Source organism: Castor canadensis, chromosome 10, assembly GCF_047511655.1.
Source record: "Castor canadensis chromosome 10, mCasCan1.hap1v2, whole genome shotgun sequence".
NCBI lineage: Eukaryota > Metazoa > Chordata > Mammalia > Rodentia > Castoridae > Castor > Castor canadensis.
The window spans coordinates 109,256,668-109,275,851 of NC_133395.1; the positions used below are offsets into that span (position 1 = coordinate 109,256,668).

The 19,184-nt window shown below is 35.0% G+C and overlaps 1 protein-coding gene across 1 annotated transcript in view; it reads left to right on the forward strand.

Moving 5' to 3' along the window:
- The window catches only part of Tbc1d5 (TBC1 domain family member 5), a 545,741-nt gene that overhangs the window by 180,182 nt on the left and 346,375 nt on the right, over positions 1-19,184 (forward strand). The window contains exon 4 of the mRNA XM_074043845.1: positions 18,847-18,978. Within this exon, the coding sequence (XP_073899946.1) occupies positions 18,882-18,978 (97 nt within the window). The 5' untranslated portion in view covers positions 18,847-18,881. The remainder of the gene's footprint in view (positions 1-18,846; positions 18,979-19,184) is intronic.

A 19,184-nucleotide genomic window follows, 5' to 3' on the forward strand; every position in this document is an offset into this window, starting at 1 on the left:
TATTTCTAATTTTGTTGTAAAGAGAGTATAAGCAATAATAGGAAGGAACAAGGGTTTTTGCTGGTTGAGATAAGGATAGCTATACAGGGAGTTGACTCACATTAATTTCCTGTGCATGTGTGTTACCTTCTAGGTTAATTCTTTTTGATCTAACCTTTTCTCTAGTACCTGTTCGCCTTTTCCTATTGGCCTCAGTTGCTTTTAAGGTATCTGCTTTAGTTTCTCTGCGTTAAGGGCAACAAATGCTAGCTAGTTTTTTAGGTGTCTTACCTATCCTCACCCCTTCCTTGTGTGCTCTCGCTTTTATCATGTGCTCATAGTCCAATCCCTTGTTGTGTTTGCGCTTGATCTAATGTCCACATATGAGGGAGAACATACGATTTTTGGTCTTTTGGGCCAGGCTAACCTCACTCTGAATGATGTTCTCCAATTCCATCCATTTACCAGCGAATGATAACATTTCATTCTTCTTCAATGCTGCATAAAATTCCATTGTGTATAGATACCACATTTTCTTAATCCATTCGTCAGTGCTGGGGCATCTTGGCTGTTTCCATAACTTGGCTATTGTGAATAGTGCTGCAATAAGCATGGGTGTGCAGGAGCCTCTGGAGTAACCTGTGTCACAGTCTTTTGGGTATATCCCCAAGAGTGGTATTGCTGGATCAAATGGTAGATCAATGTCTAGCTTTTTAAGTAGCCTCCAAATTTATTTCCAGAGTGGTTGTACTAGTTTACATTCCCACCAACAGTGTAAGAGGGCTCCTTTTTCCCCCGCATCCTCGCCAACACCTGTTGTTGGTGGTGTTGCATATGATGGCTATTCTAACAGGGGTGAGGTGGAATCTTAGCGTGGTTTTAATTTGCGTTTCCTTTATTGCTAGAGATGGTGAGCATTTTTTCATGTGTTTTTTGGCCATTAGAATTTCTTCTTTTGAGAAAGTTCTGTTTAGTTCACTTGCCCATTTCTTTATTGGTTCATTAGTTTTGGGAGAATTTAGTTTTTTAAGTTCCCTGTATATTCTGGTTATCAGTCCTTTGTCTGATGTATAGTTGGCAAATATTTTCTCCCACTCTGTGGGTGTTCTCTTCAGTTTAGAGACCATTTCTTTTGGTGAACAGAAGCTTTTTAGCTTTATGAGGTCCCGTTTATCTGTGCTATCTCTTAGTTGTTGTGCTGCTGGGGTTTCGTTGAGAAAGTTCTTACCTATACCTACTAACTCCAGAGTATTTCCTACTATTTCCTGTATCAGCTTTAGAGTTTGTGGTCTGATATTAAGATCCTTGATCCATTCTGAGTTAATATTGGTATAGGGTGATATACATGGATCTAGTTTCAGTTTTTTGCAGACTGCTAACCAGTTTGCCCAGCAGTTTTTGTTGAAGAGGCTGCTATTTCTCCATCGTATATTTTTAGCTCCTTTGTCAAAGACAAGTTGGTTATAGTTGTGTGGCTTCATATCTGGGTCCTCTGTTCTGTTCCACTGGTCTTCATGTCTGTTTTGTACCAGTACCATGAAGTTTTTATCGTTATTGCTTTGTAATATAATTGAAGTCAGATATTGTGAAACCTCCAGCATTGTTCTTTTGACTGAGTATTGTCTTGGCTGTTTGTGGCCTCTTGTGTTTCCATATAAATTTCACGGTAGATTTTTCGATTTCTTTAATGAATGTCATTAGAATTTTGATGGGAATTGCATTAAACGTGTAGATTACTTTTGGGAGTATCGACATTTTTACTATGTTGATTCTACCAATCCATGAGCATGGGAGATCTCTCCACTTTCTATAGTCTTCCTCAATCTCTTTCTTCAAAAGTGTATAGTTTTCCTTGTAGAGGTCTTTCACACATGTTTTGTTAGGTTTACACCTAGGTATTTGATTTATTTTGAGGCTATTGTAAATGGAATTGTTTTCATATGTTCTTTTTCAGTTTGCTCATTGTTAGTGTATAGAAATGCTAATGATTTTTCTATATTGATTGGATATCCTGCTACCTTGCTATAGCTATTGATGATGTCTAGAAGCTTCTGAGTAGAGTTTTTTGGGTCTTTAAGATATAGGATCATGTCTGCAAATAGGGATATTTTAACAGTTTCTTGACCTATTTGTATTCCTTTTATTCCTTCTTCTTGCCTAATTGCTCTGGCTAGGAATTCCAGTACTATGTTGAATAGGAGTGGAAATAGTGGGCATCCTTGTCTGGTTCCTGATTTTAGAGGGAATGTTTTCAGTTTTTCTCCATTAAGTATAATGCTGGCTGTAGGTGTGTCATATATACCTTTTATAATGTTGAGTACTTTCCTTCTATTCCTAGTTTTCCTAGAGCTTTTATCATGAAATGGTGTTGGATCTTATCAAAGGCTTTTTCTGCATCTATTGAGATGATCAAGTGGTTTTTGTCTTTGCTTCTGTTAATGTGGTTTATTACATGTATTGATTTTCGTATGTTGAACCATCCCTGTATTCCTGGGATGAAGCCTAGTTGGTCCTGGTGAATAATCTTTTTGATGTGTTGTTGAATGCGGTTTGCCATTATTTTGTTGAGGATATTCTTATCAATGTTCATTAAGGAGACTGGCCTATAGTTCTCCTTTTTGGAGGTGTCTTTGCCTGGTTTTGGGATAAGTGTAATACTGGCTTCATAAAATGTGTTTGGCAGTTTTCCTTCCCTTTCTATTTCATGGAACAGTTTAAGGAGGGTTGGTATCAGTTCTTCTTTAAAGGTCTGATAGAATTCAGCAGAGAATCCATCAGGTCCTGGACTTTTCTTTTTGGGGAGACTCTTGATTGCTGCTTCAATTTCATTTTGTGTTTTAGGTTTATTCAGATGATTAATTTCCTCTTGGTTCAGTTTTGGATGATCATATGTATCTAGAAATCTGTCCATTTCTTTAAGATTTTTGAATTTATTTGAATATAGGTTCTCAAAGTAGTCTCTGATGATTTCCTGGACTTCCATGGTGTTTGTTGTTATCTCCCGTTTTGCATTCCTGATTATCCTAATTTGGGTTTTTTCTCTCCTCATTGTAGTCAGGTTTGCCAGGGTCTATCGATCTTGTTTATTTTTTCAAAGAACCAACTTTTTGTTTCATTAATTCTTTGCATGGTTTTTTTGGTTTCTATTTCATTGATTTCAGCTCTTATTTTTATTATTTCTCTCCTTCTATTTGTTTTGGGATTTGCTTGTTCTTGTTTTTCTAGGAGTTTGAGATGTATCATTAGGTCATTGATTTGGGATATTTCAGTCTTTTTAATATATGCACTCATGGCTATAAACTTTCCTCTCAGGACTGCTTTAGCTGTGTCCCACAGGTTCTGGTAGGTTGTGTTTTCTTTTTCATTGACTTCCAGGAACATTTTAATTTCCTCTTTTATTTCATCGATGATCCATTCTTCATTAAGTAATGAGTTATTCAGTTTCCAGCTGTTTGCATGTGTTTTGTCTTTACTTTTGTTGTTGAGTTCTACTTTTACTGCATTGTGATCAGATAGTATGCATGGTATAATTTCTATTTTCTTATATTTGCTGAGATGTGCTTTGTGCCCTAGGATATGATCTATTTTGGAGAAGGTTCCATGGGCTGCTGAGAAGAATGTATATTGTGTAGAGGTTGGATGAAATGTTCTGTAGACGTCAACTAGGTCCATTTGATCTGTTGCATATTTTAGATATTGGATTTCTTTATTGATTTTTTTGTTTGGATGACCTATCTATTGATGAGAATGGGGTGTTAAAGTCTCCCACAACCACTGTGTTGGCGTTTATATATGCTTTTAGGTCTTTCAGGGTATGTTTGATGAAATTGGGTGCGTTGACATTGGGTGCATACAGGTTGATAATTATTATTTCCTTTTGGTTTATTTCCCCTTTTATTAGTATGGAATGTCCTTCTTTATGTTGTTTGATCAATGTAGGTTTGAAGTCTACTTTGTCAGAGATAAGTATTGCTACTCCTGCCTGTTTTGGGGGGCCATTGGCTTGGTAAATCTTCTTCCAGCCTTTCATCCTAAGCCTATGCTTATATCTGTCAGTGTGATGGGTCTTCTGTAAGCAACAAATTGTTGGATCTTCCTTTTTAATCCATTTCGTCAAGCGGTGCCTTTTGAGGGGTGAATTAAGTCCATTAACATTAAGCGTTAGTCCTGATAGGTATGTGGTGATTCCTGTCATTTAGTTGTCTTAAGTGTTTAAAGGTTTGATTGTGTGTACCTAAGTTGATGTTACTCTCTACTGTCTTGCTTTTCCTTATCCTGTGGTTTGGTGCTGCCTGTCTTTTCATGGTTATGTTGGTTTTCACTTTCTGTGTGCAGAATCCCTTGAAGAATCTTTTGTAGTGGTGGCTTTGTGGTCACATATTGTTTTAGTTTATGCTTATCATGGAAGACTTTTAATTGCTCCATCTATTTTGAATGATAGTTTTGCTAGATTTCATATCCTGCGGTTGAGGTTATTTTCATTCAGTGCCCGAAAGATCTCACCCCACGCTCTTCCTGCTTTTAATGTTTCTGTTGAGAAGTCTGCTGTGATTTTGATGGGTTTACCTTTGTATGTTACTTGTTTTTTCTCTCTTACTGCCTTCAATATTCTTTCCTTAGTTTCTGAACTTGTTGTTTTAATGATGATATGGCGTGGGGTAGATCTATTTTGATCTGGTCTGTTTGGTGTCCTGGAGGCCTCTTGCATCTGTATGGGAATATGTTTCTCTAGATTTGGGAAATTTTCCGTTATTATTTTGTTGAATATATTATGCATTCCCTTTGCTTGCACGACTTCTCCTTCTTCAATGCCCATGATTCTCAAGTTTGTTCTTTTGATGGAGTCGGTGAGTTCTTGCATTTTCTTTTCACAGGTCTTGAGTTGTTTAATTAGTAGTTCTTTTGTTTTTCCTTTAATTACGATTTTATGTTCAAGTTCTGAGATTCTGTCTTCTGTTTGTTCTATTCTGCTGGATTGGCCTTCCGTTTTGCTTTGCAGCTCTGTTTCGTTCTTTTTTCTGAGGTTTCCATATCCTGGGTCTTTTCCTCTTTAATGTTGTCTATTTTTGTCCTGAGTTCATTTATCTGTTTATTCATCATGTTCTGTTTCACTTTGGTGTTTATACAGTGCTTCTATGGTTTCCTTTATTTCTTCTTTTGCTTTTTCAAATTCTCTATTTTTGTTGTCTTGGAATTTCTTTAGTGTCTCCTGTACATTTTGGTTGACCCTATCCAGTATCATGTCTATAAAATTGTCATTGAGTACCTATAGTATGTCTTCTTTTAAATTATTCTTGTGGGTTTCATTGGGTCTTTTGGCGTAGTTTATCTTCATTTTGTAGGAGTCTGGACCTGAGCTTCTGTTTTCTTCATTCCCCTCTGTTTCCTGTACTAATTTTTTGCTGTTGGGAAACATGTTTCCCTGTTTTTTGTGCCTTCCTGTCATCGTCTTTGGTGTTGTTATTGTCCCTGTACTGTGTGCAATTAAGTATTTTCTAGCTTGTAATAATAACAATGGTAATATTTAGAATGGAAGGGTGAGCTGAGATGGAAAGCAAGAATTTAAAGAAAGGGGGAAAACAAATACACAGACAAGATGGAGAAAACAGAACAAGGTATCAGACAAGAAAGTTTCAAAGGTATAAACAGGGAGCGTTAGTGTTCTAATTGGCAGTAAGCTGAACAGACATTAGAGATAGAGAGGATTGAAAATCAAAAATAAAAAAATAAAGATAAAAAAATAAAAAATAAGTAAATGAAAGAAATATCTATATATAAAAATGAATTAAAATAAGATGAAAAATAGAAAATTAAAAAAACCAAAAAACCTCCAAGTTCAAATGCAATGAAGTTTCAGTGTTAATAATTTTGTGTCCGTGTCAGTCTCCAATCCTGGAGATGGTGCCTCAGATGTTCTGTAGTTGTCTCATCAAAGGGGACGCATAAAGTAGAACAAAACTATACACAGACGCACAAAAAAAAAAACAACCCACCAAGTGTCCCAAGTTCAAATGCAATACAGTTTCAGTAAGTTTTTCAGCATGCAGGTGTAATTCGGTTGTTCTCTCATCAAGGGTAGGGAGAAAAAGAAAAAAAAGAGTCTGGAGACAGTTCTGAGAATGGTATCTGCAGCTGTGGCTTGCCCACCTGCTGCTCTCAGCCTGCTGTTGCTGGCTGCGTTATTTATGCAGAACTCTGGGGTGAGCTTAGCACTCACTTTGCTCTGCAGGCTTTGTTTGTTCAGAGTTCTCCTGTGCGGGAGCCTCTGCTACAAGCTTTCCCCTTTCCAAGCACTGGGAAAGGTGACCCTGCCCCCGCGTTGTCAGGCCTCCGTGTTTATTTACAGTTCATGTGGGAGGTGGGTCTTCCCTCCTCTCCTGTGGAGTTTTCCTCCCTTCACCACTCTCACAAGTTTTCCCGCTCCTGCTTGTTGGGCACGCGCCCCCACCAGAGCCTCTCCCGCCTGCCTGGCTTGTTTATTTACAGTCCTGGGAAGGATTCCCTTCCCTCAATCATTCGGTGCTCAGTGTGCCCCACCCTCTTTCCCTCGTGTCTTTATTCTTATTGCTTATTAGTCAGTTTCTCTTTTTTTCCCAGGGTGGAGGTCAGTCTGTCCAGGGGGTTATGCTGCTCTGGCCCAGGCTTGTCTGTGGGGGTACCGCGGTACCGCGAAGCTCACCTGGTCCACGTCTTCCCAAGCCTTCTGGGCATGGTCTACTGGCGGCTCCGGGGTCCTCCTGGTTTCTCCATTTAATGTGAAGTGGAGATTTTCTGCGCTGGCTGGAGGTGTGGAGGGGTCAAAGTTATGCCTCTTCTCAGTGATTATGCCTGCAAAGTGTGTCTCCAGCGTCTCTCCAAGATTTCACTATAGGAGGGTCGCTTTCTGCTTCCTACCTCTAGCTGCCATCTTGGAATCTGTTTTTCTGCCTTTTGATCGCAGTGGTTTCCCCTAAGAAACTGGTTGTTCATCTATTATATTTCTTTGCAGCTCCTTTTCTCAAAGTAATTGAAAAGTAAGTTCCAGTAGGACTGCCAGTACATTTCAGTAGTACAGGTTGTCTTTTCCAGTAGCAATCAGGTAACAGCCCTGGAAAAACAACTCTTTGCTGACTTTGGGTGAGATCTTTGGGGATCTTGCCATTTGAGAGTTGTAATGTTATTTAATCCTGAAGCTTCTGTAGTGGACATACCACATGTTTTCCCATGGGTACTTGCCTTCATCTATCTATTGGTAGGGTTTTCAAATAAAATATAGAAAGCTCAGCTAGACAGTGATTTTTTTTTATCATAAGTATGTCTTAAATATTATATTCATGTTTTACTGAAATTCAAATTTAACAGTGCATCCTGTTTTTATTTTATTATTTATTTTTCCTGTGTCTGGCAACCCATTTCCTGGACTCATTCCTCACTAAACTTTGAGTCCCTGGAGAGAAGGCAGTATGATTTCACTCTAATTCTATTTATACCTAGTTCCTCTTTTCCCATGGTATGGTGATTTTTTTACTCACGGAAAGAATGACCTATATAATAAGCTATAATGTTTCTTTATCTGAGGATTTATATGACTTTATTGATTTTGCCCTTTTCTCTAAGTTGTATTCAATGAAAAAAAATCATATTTCAATGAACAGTTACAGATCTCAACCTTATTTAAAAAAAATTCCCCCTCACCCCTTTCTCTTCATCATCTATCTTCTCCATATCCTTCTAGCTCTTACTATAATTACCTACCATTAACAGCAAGTGTTTGCTTTAGTTAAATTATTCAGAACATTTATTTTACTTGTCAAAGGTTAGATCAGGTTGTTTGAACTGGTAATTAGATGCAGTCTAATATGCTGTCATATTTATATGCATTATAAACCTGTTTCCTTATCATTCTGTATACTTTTAGGATCTTCAAAGCTGACATCTCCAAAAGAGCTTTGATTTTTTGGAAAGAAATCTAGTAATCTAGTTTGTTATCTTATGTGAGAATGTCCAAAGTTGGGGTTCAAAATGAAATACTATATTTAATATAACATGCAGTATCATGGTGATAATTCTCATTAAGTAGTATATGAAAGTAATTTCACTGCTTATTGAATTGCATTTGATATGAGGTTCAGTGTTGTGATACTTGGTCCTGTTGTTAATGAATGTTTCAGGCCATATTTATGATATAGTTTTTTAAAATGATGTATAATGGGCAACTCATATCCTGTACTTCAAACAGTGTAACCTACAATGTTTTCTATTGTTTTAAAATCATTTTAATTTGTATGCTTGGGTTGAACCATTATAGCTAAAATTAATTCTCATATCTGGATATTATACTAAAGTGTATCTTTTGGGTTTTTACTGATTCATTGAATTAGGTTTTTTCCCAAGTTCTTTTGTACTAACAACTCACAGTGTAGGTGAAAGAAAACATGTCTTCTATTCTTACAAAAAATAGAAATTGGTAAAAACCAATCATTTTACTAACCAAGGCAAAATTTAGGGTTGAGCCATATAGGTTTAGGTAGGCATCTGGATCAAATTGCAGAAAGGTAAATTGAATGGTGGCTTTTACCTTGAATCTCAGGGCAACTGTCAGTTAGATTCAACAAGAAGGTACTGCCTGCTGAGGAGCCACATGTATAGTGAGTGCTGAGAAGTACAGTTCAGTATAGCTGATGAAAGATTGCCTATGGAGAAACAACAGGAAAATTCCTTTGTATTCAGTAGTTTTTACTGCAGAATCTTGAGTATGTTGTGTGAGCCAGGCCTTACATAGTCCTTTGCTACTTCTTGAGCCTTACTCATCAAGCTGAACCTGATTCTTTTTTTTTTTTTTTTTTTGGTGGTACTAGGGTTTGAACTCAAGACTTCATGCTTGCTAGGCAGGCACTATACTATCTGAGCCACTCTGCCAGCCTCCCTTCCTCCCCCCCCTTTTTTTTTCAATGTTGAATATTTTCATGATAGGGTCTTTCGAACTATTTTCCTGGGCTGGCTTCGAACCCTGATCTTCCTGGGTAGCTAGGATTACAGACACGAGCCACTGTGCCTGGTTTGAGCCTGATTCCTTGTATATGTTGAATGGAGTGTGGTTTATCATCTCTTCTTTGAGCCCTTACACATGATGTTTCCTGTCCCAAAAGGAATGTTTTCCTCCCTATTCTAGTCTGTCTGTACTCAGTGTAATCTGTACTACCTTTTATATAACTGAGATCAACTAACCTTAAAAAGACATAACTAGTCATATATCCACTGTTTTATGAAGTAATTTTTGTCAGGAAACTACAAGGAATATTGTATAGTGTACTAAGTGTGTTACAGTTTTCGATACACCTCCCCACATGGGACTTATTTAATTTTGTGTGAGTCATGAGATAAGTATTATATGAAATTAAAAATAGATATAATTTGTCTTTCTTTACAGAATGCATTTTTATTTAGAATTTAATTTTATCTGAAGAGAAAATAATTGAAATAAAAGTAAAAACATTTTTCAAAATAAAATAGTAGAAGAGTAGTTAGCTATGTATAATACCTTATTTACGCTTATATGTGTGTATTTTTAATATGATCAACTTAAAAGATTAGACACAAGCTATTTTCTCCTTTTTGTCTAATGTAGATCGGATGTTATTCTGAAACACTTTCAAACTCTTTTTATTGAAATCTCAGTGTTTTTGTAAGAATACTTGTAAGTTACACTGGTTAGCTTTTTCTCATGAACCCTATTAATTTGATTAGTCGTAATCATTGCTGTATGACACATTCTCATCATTGGCCTGTACTTGGTCCTCCCATTGTTTATCTAAGACTAGCTTTGAAAAGTTTGCATATTATAAAATATTTTATAACATTTAGTAGCTTCTCAGGAATATCTCAAAATTTAAACTTTTAAGGTTGAAAAAGGACTATAATATTTGTCACCTACTGTACTGGTGGATTAAATACAGGCCCAAACAAGAAGCAACATTGACTCAGAGTACAAATCACTGGCTGAGTAAAATGTACAGAAAATTTCATGCTGCATTTGATTTTCCCTTGTTTCAGTGTGAATGGGGAGAGTTTCTAGCCTAAGTGCAAGCGTAAAGATGACAGCTTCCTACCTTAGCCAGGTAATGGCATGAACAAGGGCAAATAAGTGCTGATGAAAAAATAGGCACAAAGGGCCTTAGTCCAGGAATCTATTGGTCTGTGGGGTGCCTGGGCCATCCTGTCTCTCCTGTGGTTTTTGAACATGTTCTGAAGTAGCAGTGAACCCAAAGGGTCTGTTTAGTTGCCATAGGTTCTTCCTAGAGAGGGCCCTGTCTGGTGCTAATTGTCTCCTAGGGTAATTGGTCCTTGCTTCGTTAAAATAATAATCGTTTGAAGATCTTAGTCACCTAGCTTCTAGGGTTTTTTTGTTTGGTTGGTTTTTTTGTTTGTTTTCCCCAGGCCTCTCACATGCTAGGCAAGCTCTCTATTACCAAGCCACATCCCAACATGCCCAGCCCTCTATTCTGTTTTATAAGATCTGTATTCTCAAATATCCTTGACTCTAATTTTTTCAGCATTTATTTTGTGGTAATATATATATCCCTAAAGCACACCTAAGAAGTCTTTAAAAACAGACTTTGTCAGGTATTCTATAACAAAAAATAAGGGTACCTTTCAGGTATGGGAAATAACTAGATAAAGATGTCTTTACATTCCAAGAATTTAGAGGGATGGTGCATAGTAAAAACATTTGTAATATGTTAGATAGCAGTAAATGTTGTAAGAAAAGGTAAAGCCAGATAAGGGGATAAAGAGTAAGAGGCGGGAAATCAGTGACCTTACTAAACAAGTTTTTTTTTGGAGAGGGGGATGATAACCAGGGCTTGAACTCAGGGCCTCATGCTTTCTAGGCAAGTGCTCTACCACTTGAACCACACTTCCTAGCCCACAAGGCAGCTTCTGATCTACAGGCAGAGGCAGGTGGGGAGAAAGTCCCTGGGATGTGAAAGAATGTTTTGAAGAGAGCAATAAAAGTCGCCTATGGCAAGAACTTGCTTAGTGCATTTGAGCAAGTATATGGAGGCCATTAGGGTTGGAGAACTTGAATGAAAGGAGGGAGAGTTGTAGAATAAACAATTGAAGCAGTAACTGGGAACAATATCCCATAGGACTCCTTGAAGTTTTTTTTTTTTTTTGTATTCTGAGTAGCTGAGAAGCCATTAGGAAGTTTTGAGTAAGAGAGACACAAGCTGAATTAAAGCTTGGATGGCAGCAGAGGTAGATTATAAATGGATCACTCAGGGAAGCTGACTGGAGGTGATTAAATAGACCACGTTGGAAGTGGCAGTGAATTGGATCAGATTGGATATGGTACAGAATGGTGTGATTCTGGATTTTAATATGAGAGTAGAAGTAACAAGCTTTGACAGTAGATTTGGTAAGCTCCAGGAAAAGCTTTTGGTACTGGGCTGAATTTGAGCAAATATTTGAATGATAGGAAGAGCAGAGTATTCTGAAAGAGTAAATGGATATGTGCAAAGACCTAACATGTCATTGAGATGTATTTTTGTTTAAGGAATAGGAAAAAAGGCTTGTGTGTCCAGAACATAATTAAGGGTGATGAGAGAGTAAAATCAAAGAGTTACCCATGGCCCTGACTTTAGGGCTTAGAGTTTGGATTTTATGCTAAATGTGTTGGGAAACCATTTGCAATGGAAGGAAAATTAGACTGGATATTAGATCATAATTGATTTATAGGAGTGGGGTATATCAGTCTGATTTCAGTTAGCAGTAACAGAATATCTCAGTTGGGCTACGCAGTTAAGATTCTATTGTGTATACCAAGAAGGCCAGAGGTAGGGTGAATAAGTACTGTATTACAATAAAAAGTATGGGCTGGGATTGTCAGCACAGTAGTAAAGTGTGCTTTGCTTGCACAGTCCCGGGTCCTATTCCCAGCACTGCAAAAACAAAACAAACAAAATCCCCACAAAAGTATGCTTCTCCAACTCTAGTGGCATGTCACAGTGGGGAAATAATGCTATGAAAGAGCTAGTAGAAATTATTCCTGGTGCTGGTCCATAAAGGAAAAGTTGAGTGTTAGCACTGTGGATAGGGTTTGGAAAAGTGCTTTGAGGAAAACAGAAGGGAGGAAAGTGTGAATGGTTTTATACAACTGGCTTTGTCTAGCAAGGAACAGTAGATAGATGATGCTTCTTAGTTGCTGGCCTCCCCTCCATGGGGAAAGTGACTGGGATAAGGTGAATCCATAGAATTTGGAATTTAAATCAGTCATAGCACTGGCTGTTTGATAATGACTTCAAAGATGCAATGTGATTTATTCATGAACTAACACGGGAATAAATGAAAACTAAAGATGACAAAGAGATATTTTAACAAATACAAATATAAATCAAGAGGCTTATTGGAGAATATTTTGAAATCTTATATATTAAATAAGTTACAAAGTGCTTTAAACAGCACTTATTTCCTGGTAAGTGCTGTGTGTTTGCTGCTATTTTTGTTTAATTAAAAGTGTTATCTTTATTTAATAAAGTTTCCTGGCCCTACCACTTGCTAAAAACCAAGTTTAAATGTCAGACCACTCAGCTGATCATATGCTTCTGAAAACAACTCTTCTTCCCTCAGGTACATCTTCAGGCTGCCAAAAACAAGAGAAATTTTTATTCATCGATGTTTTTTACAAAATGTTTTATTTCATCTGACACTGATGCAGACTGACCATCTCTTTCTTATTCTTAGTATAATCCTCTGTTTAATATAATTGGACAAAGTATTATTGCTGTTTACTCTTGAAATTTTGTTCATTCTTCCTGCATTCTTAATTGTATGTTATATGAAGATAGATTTTATACAAATCAGATGAAATAGTTTAATTAACTAGAGGTGGTAACTATATAAAACACTAAACAAATGAACTTTGATGAATTGGCTAAGCTGCTTCCCCAATGTGTGATTTTGCTTTTTTTTTTTTAAAAAACAAACTCTTATTCCCTACATTGCCTAGGCTAGCTTTATACTCCACTGTTCAAGTGATCCTTCTGTCTCAGCCTCCCATTAGCTGGGACTATGGCAGTGGCCAACCTTGTCCAGCTCATCTCTGAATTGTCAGCATCTCTGTAAGAGAATTCTGATACCATGTGAGGATATACTGTGCAGAACTTTTAGTTAAACAGTTTGACTCTTTCTAATGTTCAGTTTTCTCATGACTTTATACAATTTGATTATTGAAAGGCAAAATTCATTCCTACTTTGTAATATAAAATATTTAAGTTAGCCTATGAGCCTATTAATACTCTGCATATTTCTCATTGTGTGTGTATGTATATATGTGCATATACATATGAGTCAGGTATTTTTTCAGTGGATTATTAACTGTAAGCATTTTGTTCTGATAGCATAAAAATTTTAAGGATTAAATTTCTAAGAATTTTCCTTTGATCATTGTTCTTGTATGTAGAACCTTATTGTAGTCTTATACCTATTTGTTAGACAACATTTGATACTACAGTTTTAGGGTTTATAAAAATGATTTAGACTTTTAGAGTTTTACCAATGGGTGATATTTAATATTGAATGATATGTATTAAGACAAATGCTTTTATATATAATTTATTTGGCATTGTAAATGCATTTTTCTTGTGAGAATCAGACCCCCTGCTGTTAAATGAAGTATTCTGGAAAGGTTTGGAGTAAATAAATAATAAAACTACTTTGATATACAATCTAACAATATTAAATTTTAAGACTTTCAAGTGATTGATTTTAACACTTAATTAACCTATTTAAAGTCCAATGTAACCCTCTTACATTAAATATAAACAGAATTTAAAAATAGAGCTTTATTCTTTCTTTTTCTCTTCTGTTTCTTTCTTCCTTTGTAATTAAGTCTTTAGGGAACAGTTTTATTTTCAACTAACAAATTTACTTTTAGCTGCTAACACTTCTAAATAAAAACTTTTTTGCCAGTTTTATAATGCTCAATTACCTTTCCTCTTAACTATGAAAATAGAGCTTCTATGGAAGAAACTTGCTTTTTTAGTAAACATATCATATTTCAGATTAAATACCGATCATAGTAAATGCATGCTACCTGGAACACATACTTATTCATGCTATATCTCTTCCTTTTATAATTGAATTCCTGAAGTACTCAATTTAAGCTCTCTGTTATGTTTTTATTATAGTAGAAATCTTTGTGTGACTACTACTCTGTCATTTCAGTGTTTGACTTTTTAAGTTTATCATCAGTTAAAAATTCAAATGAATGAAGTATGTATGTATGAGTTTTCCTGAATATGGATGTATTTAGAATGACACAGTTCTGAATGCTAATTGTATATCGAAGTATTACAAGCAATGTTAGAATGAATATAAACTGAAACAAGTAGAACTTCATATTTAGAGGGAATAAATTATTTTTCTAGTGGTTCTGTATATGTGATTCTATTTCATAAGAGAAAATGTTACTCAACTAATCTATTGTTTTATCTATATAGTGCTGGTAGTTTGAACTTTTTACTTAGAGACTGCTTGTTTATATGAAAAATACTGTTTTGAAATGTTTTAAGTATACTTTAAAACTGTCTTCTAAGCTTTGGTGTTAAACTCTTACCCTTTTATTAACCATTTGCCCAGAACTTCCCTTCTTTCAATAGATTTCTTTTATTTTAGGATTAATACTGTAAGAACCAGACTTGTGAAAACAGTACATCTATCTTTAAGATTAGTTCTAGATTTTAAATGGGAATGTCAGCCAAATTTGTCAACTCCTGTGACCAGAATAGGAGTAAAACCATATTGTGAAACAGGTATGAGTTTCTAGAGTTTTGAGTTCATGTGAAGCAGGAAAAATTTTAGTTAAGATTACAAAGAAAGGATTGTTCCTTTTTGAGATCTTGAAATGCATATTGCTATACCGTCTCAATTAAAAAAGATTATCTTTATTTAAAAACCCTCTTTTGGATATCATTTTTATCAGGAAACCAAGAGAGAGCCAGGCATTATTTAAAAGAACTGAAATCTGTCAATTATAAATTTAAGTAGTCATTTTCTAAGAGGCATTCTTTGGTCTTTGGTCTTTGCTTTTCTCTACATAGAAACTAGAATATTAAGATATATTAAATATGGAAGCCAGAGTTTGTAATAAAAATTTAAGATGTAATGGCCTTTGTAAGCTTCTGGCTGCTTATGCTGGTTTGACTTTTATACTGTTTGTTTTAAAAATTTTCAGACCAAAAAATATCCTTGATTATTTAATTTTTCATTAAATACTTTCTTATAGTCTGACATTTATAGGTAAAGAATTTATTTATAATTATGAGTAAAATAAATTTAGATGCATTTGTTCAAAGACCTTTGTTATTCTGCTTTGTAATGGTCATATTTTTTTCTTGATGTATTTATGAAACATAAATTGGGGGAAATTCTTAAGAAAATTATTTCACATGTAAAAGGTAATCACAACAGCAATAATGGACACACAGGATTTATTATATTCTAAAAAGCTAAAATAGCCCTTTTTATCTAAAATAAAGAAACAAAGCAAAGTTCTATCTTCTTAATAAGTTGCTTATATATATATATTTTTTTGGCAGTACTTGGGCTTGAACTCAAGACCTCACACTTGCTAGCCAGGAGCTGTACCAATTGAGCCTTTCTGCCAGCCCAACAAGTTACTTTTGAATTAGTTTATTATTTGAGTCCGTAATTAAAAGAAAACAAAGAACATTCTCCATACTCTTTCTTCAGCAGGTTGCTCGAAAACAACTCAGTATTATTAGACAGCAGGTTTACTTTGTTTAATTCTAAAAGGTAATGGGACTATGAAAACATGGTTTAGGATATTAAAGAAATTTTAAGGATATATAGCAATTAACTTGGAATAGATATTTTAAAATTTCTACTTTCATCTTTTAAGGACTATAACAAAATGTATGAGAATATGATTCTTAAAATAGTTGCCCATGATCAAATACAATTTTGAAATATGTTTTACACAGTATTTATTTTTAATTTGAATTATTTGCCAATATTTATAAGCGAGGAGATTTCATACAAGATCCTAGATTACTAGTTTGTCTTGAAAAAGCTGAAGTTTTTCAGTTGAATAAAGGGTATTTCAATTATTGATAGGCTCTGTCCTCTTCTGCCCCTTGTTTTAATCCTTGATTTCTTTGTCTCAGCTACTTATGGTGAGTTACATGTAGTGCAGGAGAAAGAATGTGAGCTCTGGAGCTGGGTGGAATATATTCAAAGTCTGGCTTCAGTACTCACTAATTGTGTGGCTCTTGATGAACTTAACCAGTTTTCTCTTTGGTAAAATGAAAATGATGATGATGTTTCAACATCAGGTTATATGGAGGATGCAATTATGAGTGTATGTGAACATTCGGAGTAGCTTTTGCCATATGTTCATTGTTCATTAACCTTAACTATAATAATGCTTTTTGTCTGATTTCATAAGACTTGAATTTGGTAATCCTTACTGGTTTAAAAAGACTTTCTTTTTAATTATTTTTTACCAGAATTTATCAAATTCTGTTTTATACTGCATTTTACTATTCACTACTAGATTATATTTCCCAGAGTTTCTTTTATGTATACTTACTGATTTGCACACATAAGAAGCAAATACTGATAGCTGTTGTAGATTTATGGTTTAGAATTTTCTGACTTTGGGTATTCTTATTTTATGTTCAGAATAGAAATACTGTCTTTTCCCTTACCCTCTCCTTCTCTTGGGATAGCCACAATTTCATCAGACTCGTTAATATCTGACAGTGATTGTGCCTTGGCAATAGGGTTGGATGGTTCTGATAAAAATCAGAAAATGTACATGAGTGTTTCATAAGGTAGGGATTAGAGAAAGTGAATGGGATAGATGAGCATTTTGTATTAGGGAAAAATGATGAAGGATTTGTGTATTCATGGGCATCTCTGAAAACTTACCTCCATAGGTGAAGACAATGTCTTATAAAATTAGGTACCGCAAATAAATAAATAAAGTGCTCATTTTCTTTGAACTTACTCTCATACTTATTTGTCCTCATTTCTTTTTCCTTCCTGGTCTTTGTGCTTGAAATGCAAAAGATAATGTTACTTTCATATTTGGGATAAAAATAGATGAACCTGGCTTATTTCTGAAAGAATTCTGATTTGAGGAGGTAATTGATATCTACAGAAATAGAAAGTTCTTAGGTTGTTAGTATGTCTGTTAACACATATACATTCCATTGTAACAAAATACCTGCAAAAATCAACTTCATGGAGGAAAAGTTTATTTTGGCTTATGCTTTCAGAAGTGTCTGTCCATGGTGGATGGCTTTTTCTTTTGGGCTTCTTCTGAGGCAGAACATCATAGCAGAGAGCATGGGTTGGCAGAGCTACTTACCTCATGATGACAAAGATGCAAAGAGGGAAGAGAAGGTTTTTAGGTCCCCCAATATACTTTTTTAGGGCTCCCTTGATGACCTAACTTCCTCTAATAGTCCTTACCTTCTAATGTTTACACCAGGTCCCAATAGTTCCATCAACTGGAGTCCCAACCTTCAACACATAAACTTTTGTGGGACATTTAAAAAGTATAACAGTGTTCAAGATAATTTTTCTAAAAAATACTTGATTTGGAATAATTGAAAATAATATTTAGGATAAGAACTGAGGGAAAAACCTTAAAATGATGAAATATAGGTGGTTATTCATATAATCTCCTTTGTAATCATAACACCAGAGGCAAAAAACATAATGCAGATCTAGCTATATTTGGTGTGTAAAAATGAAAAAATTTATGTGAGAAAGATGTATCATATGACAAAGGCTTGCTGAAAAATTAAAACAACAAGGGCTAGCTTGTGCTTAAGTGGGAGAGCATCTGCCTAGCAAGTACAAAGCCCTGAGTTTAAACTCCAGTAGTGTCTTTAAAAAAAATGAGAACAATAAATCCAATTCACAGAAGCAAAAAATTGTTGGAAAAATACAAGAAGTCTTCAGTAATTTCACTATCAAGAAAATGTAATATAAATTTTGACTATAACATTGGTTCAAAAAATGAAAAAATACATTGTCAATAATTTGTTTTATTATATACAAGTATTTCTAGAACACAGTTTACCAAAATATTATTTAAAAAAAATAGGTGTTTTATCCCAACAACTCTACTTACAGGAATTTATCGTAAGGAAATAATTATGGCTATGTCATATAGATGTTTATTGTGAACCTGTTTGTGGTGTTGAACTACTAGAGCATTATTCACTAATAAGGAATTGGTTATACAAATTATGTTGGGGATCCATTAAAAATTATAGACATATTTTCTTGTACTGGGTAGGGAAGAAACACTCATGATAATTTATGTAATCAGTATGCTTAGCATGATGGGTTACATTAAAAACATGTATACTTTAAATGCCCAAAACAAAGAAAGGAAGGATCTGTATAATACACTGAAATGTTAAGAGTGCTATGTAATTTATATTAAATAATTTTAGTTTGCCATATTTTCTATTTTGAAAGTCCTTTTATGAGCATGTATTATTTTGGCAGTAAAACAATAGATGTTATAAATATGAGCATTTTTTTTAAGTTTCCAGTTCAGCTTTTTGTGTAGATTTTGCTGAAAATAAATGTAATTCAACATCAAAATAAAGGTTATAAATGAAGTTTAGATTTTGGGAGAAATTGTTGAAATGGAAATTTTTTTGTCACCTTCTTGCTTTTTTGCATAAGCCTACCAAGGTGTAAGTAACAAGCCCTGGAGCCTGTGGAAAACTTGTTAATGTCTGTAATGCTCATTTAATCTTTTCAGTCTTGTATTTATTCCCAGTAATAGCAGAAAGAGAAGTATATTTATGATTTTTTTCTGTATATTTTATTTTCCTGTCCTAGGTAGTTACTTTTGGTGACACTATCCGGTTTCCACAATGTATCATTCCTTATCTGAAACTAGTCATCCTCTTCAGCCAGAAGAACAAGAAGTAGGCATTGACCCCTTGTCCAGTTACTCGAACAAGTCTGGAGGTGAGTTCTGTATGCAGATGCTGTTTGTATGTGCTAGAAAACCTGGCAGAGGGTCTCCTTTTATAGAGCCCTGTCCACATTATGTATTTCTCTCTGTGAAGCAAACAGGCAACTTTAGGACCATTTCCCTGGATGTATATAGCGCACTCTTGACACTGATGAATACTACAAAAAGTCAACTTTCATTTATGGACAAATACATTTAC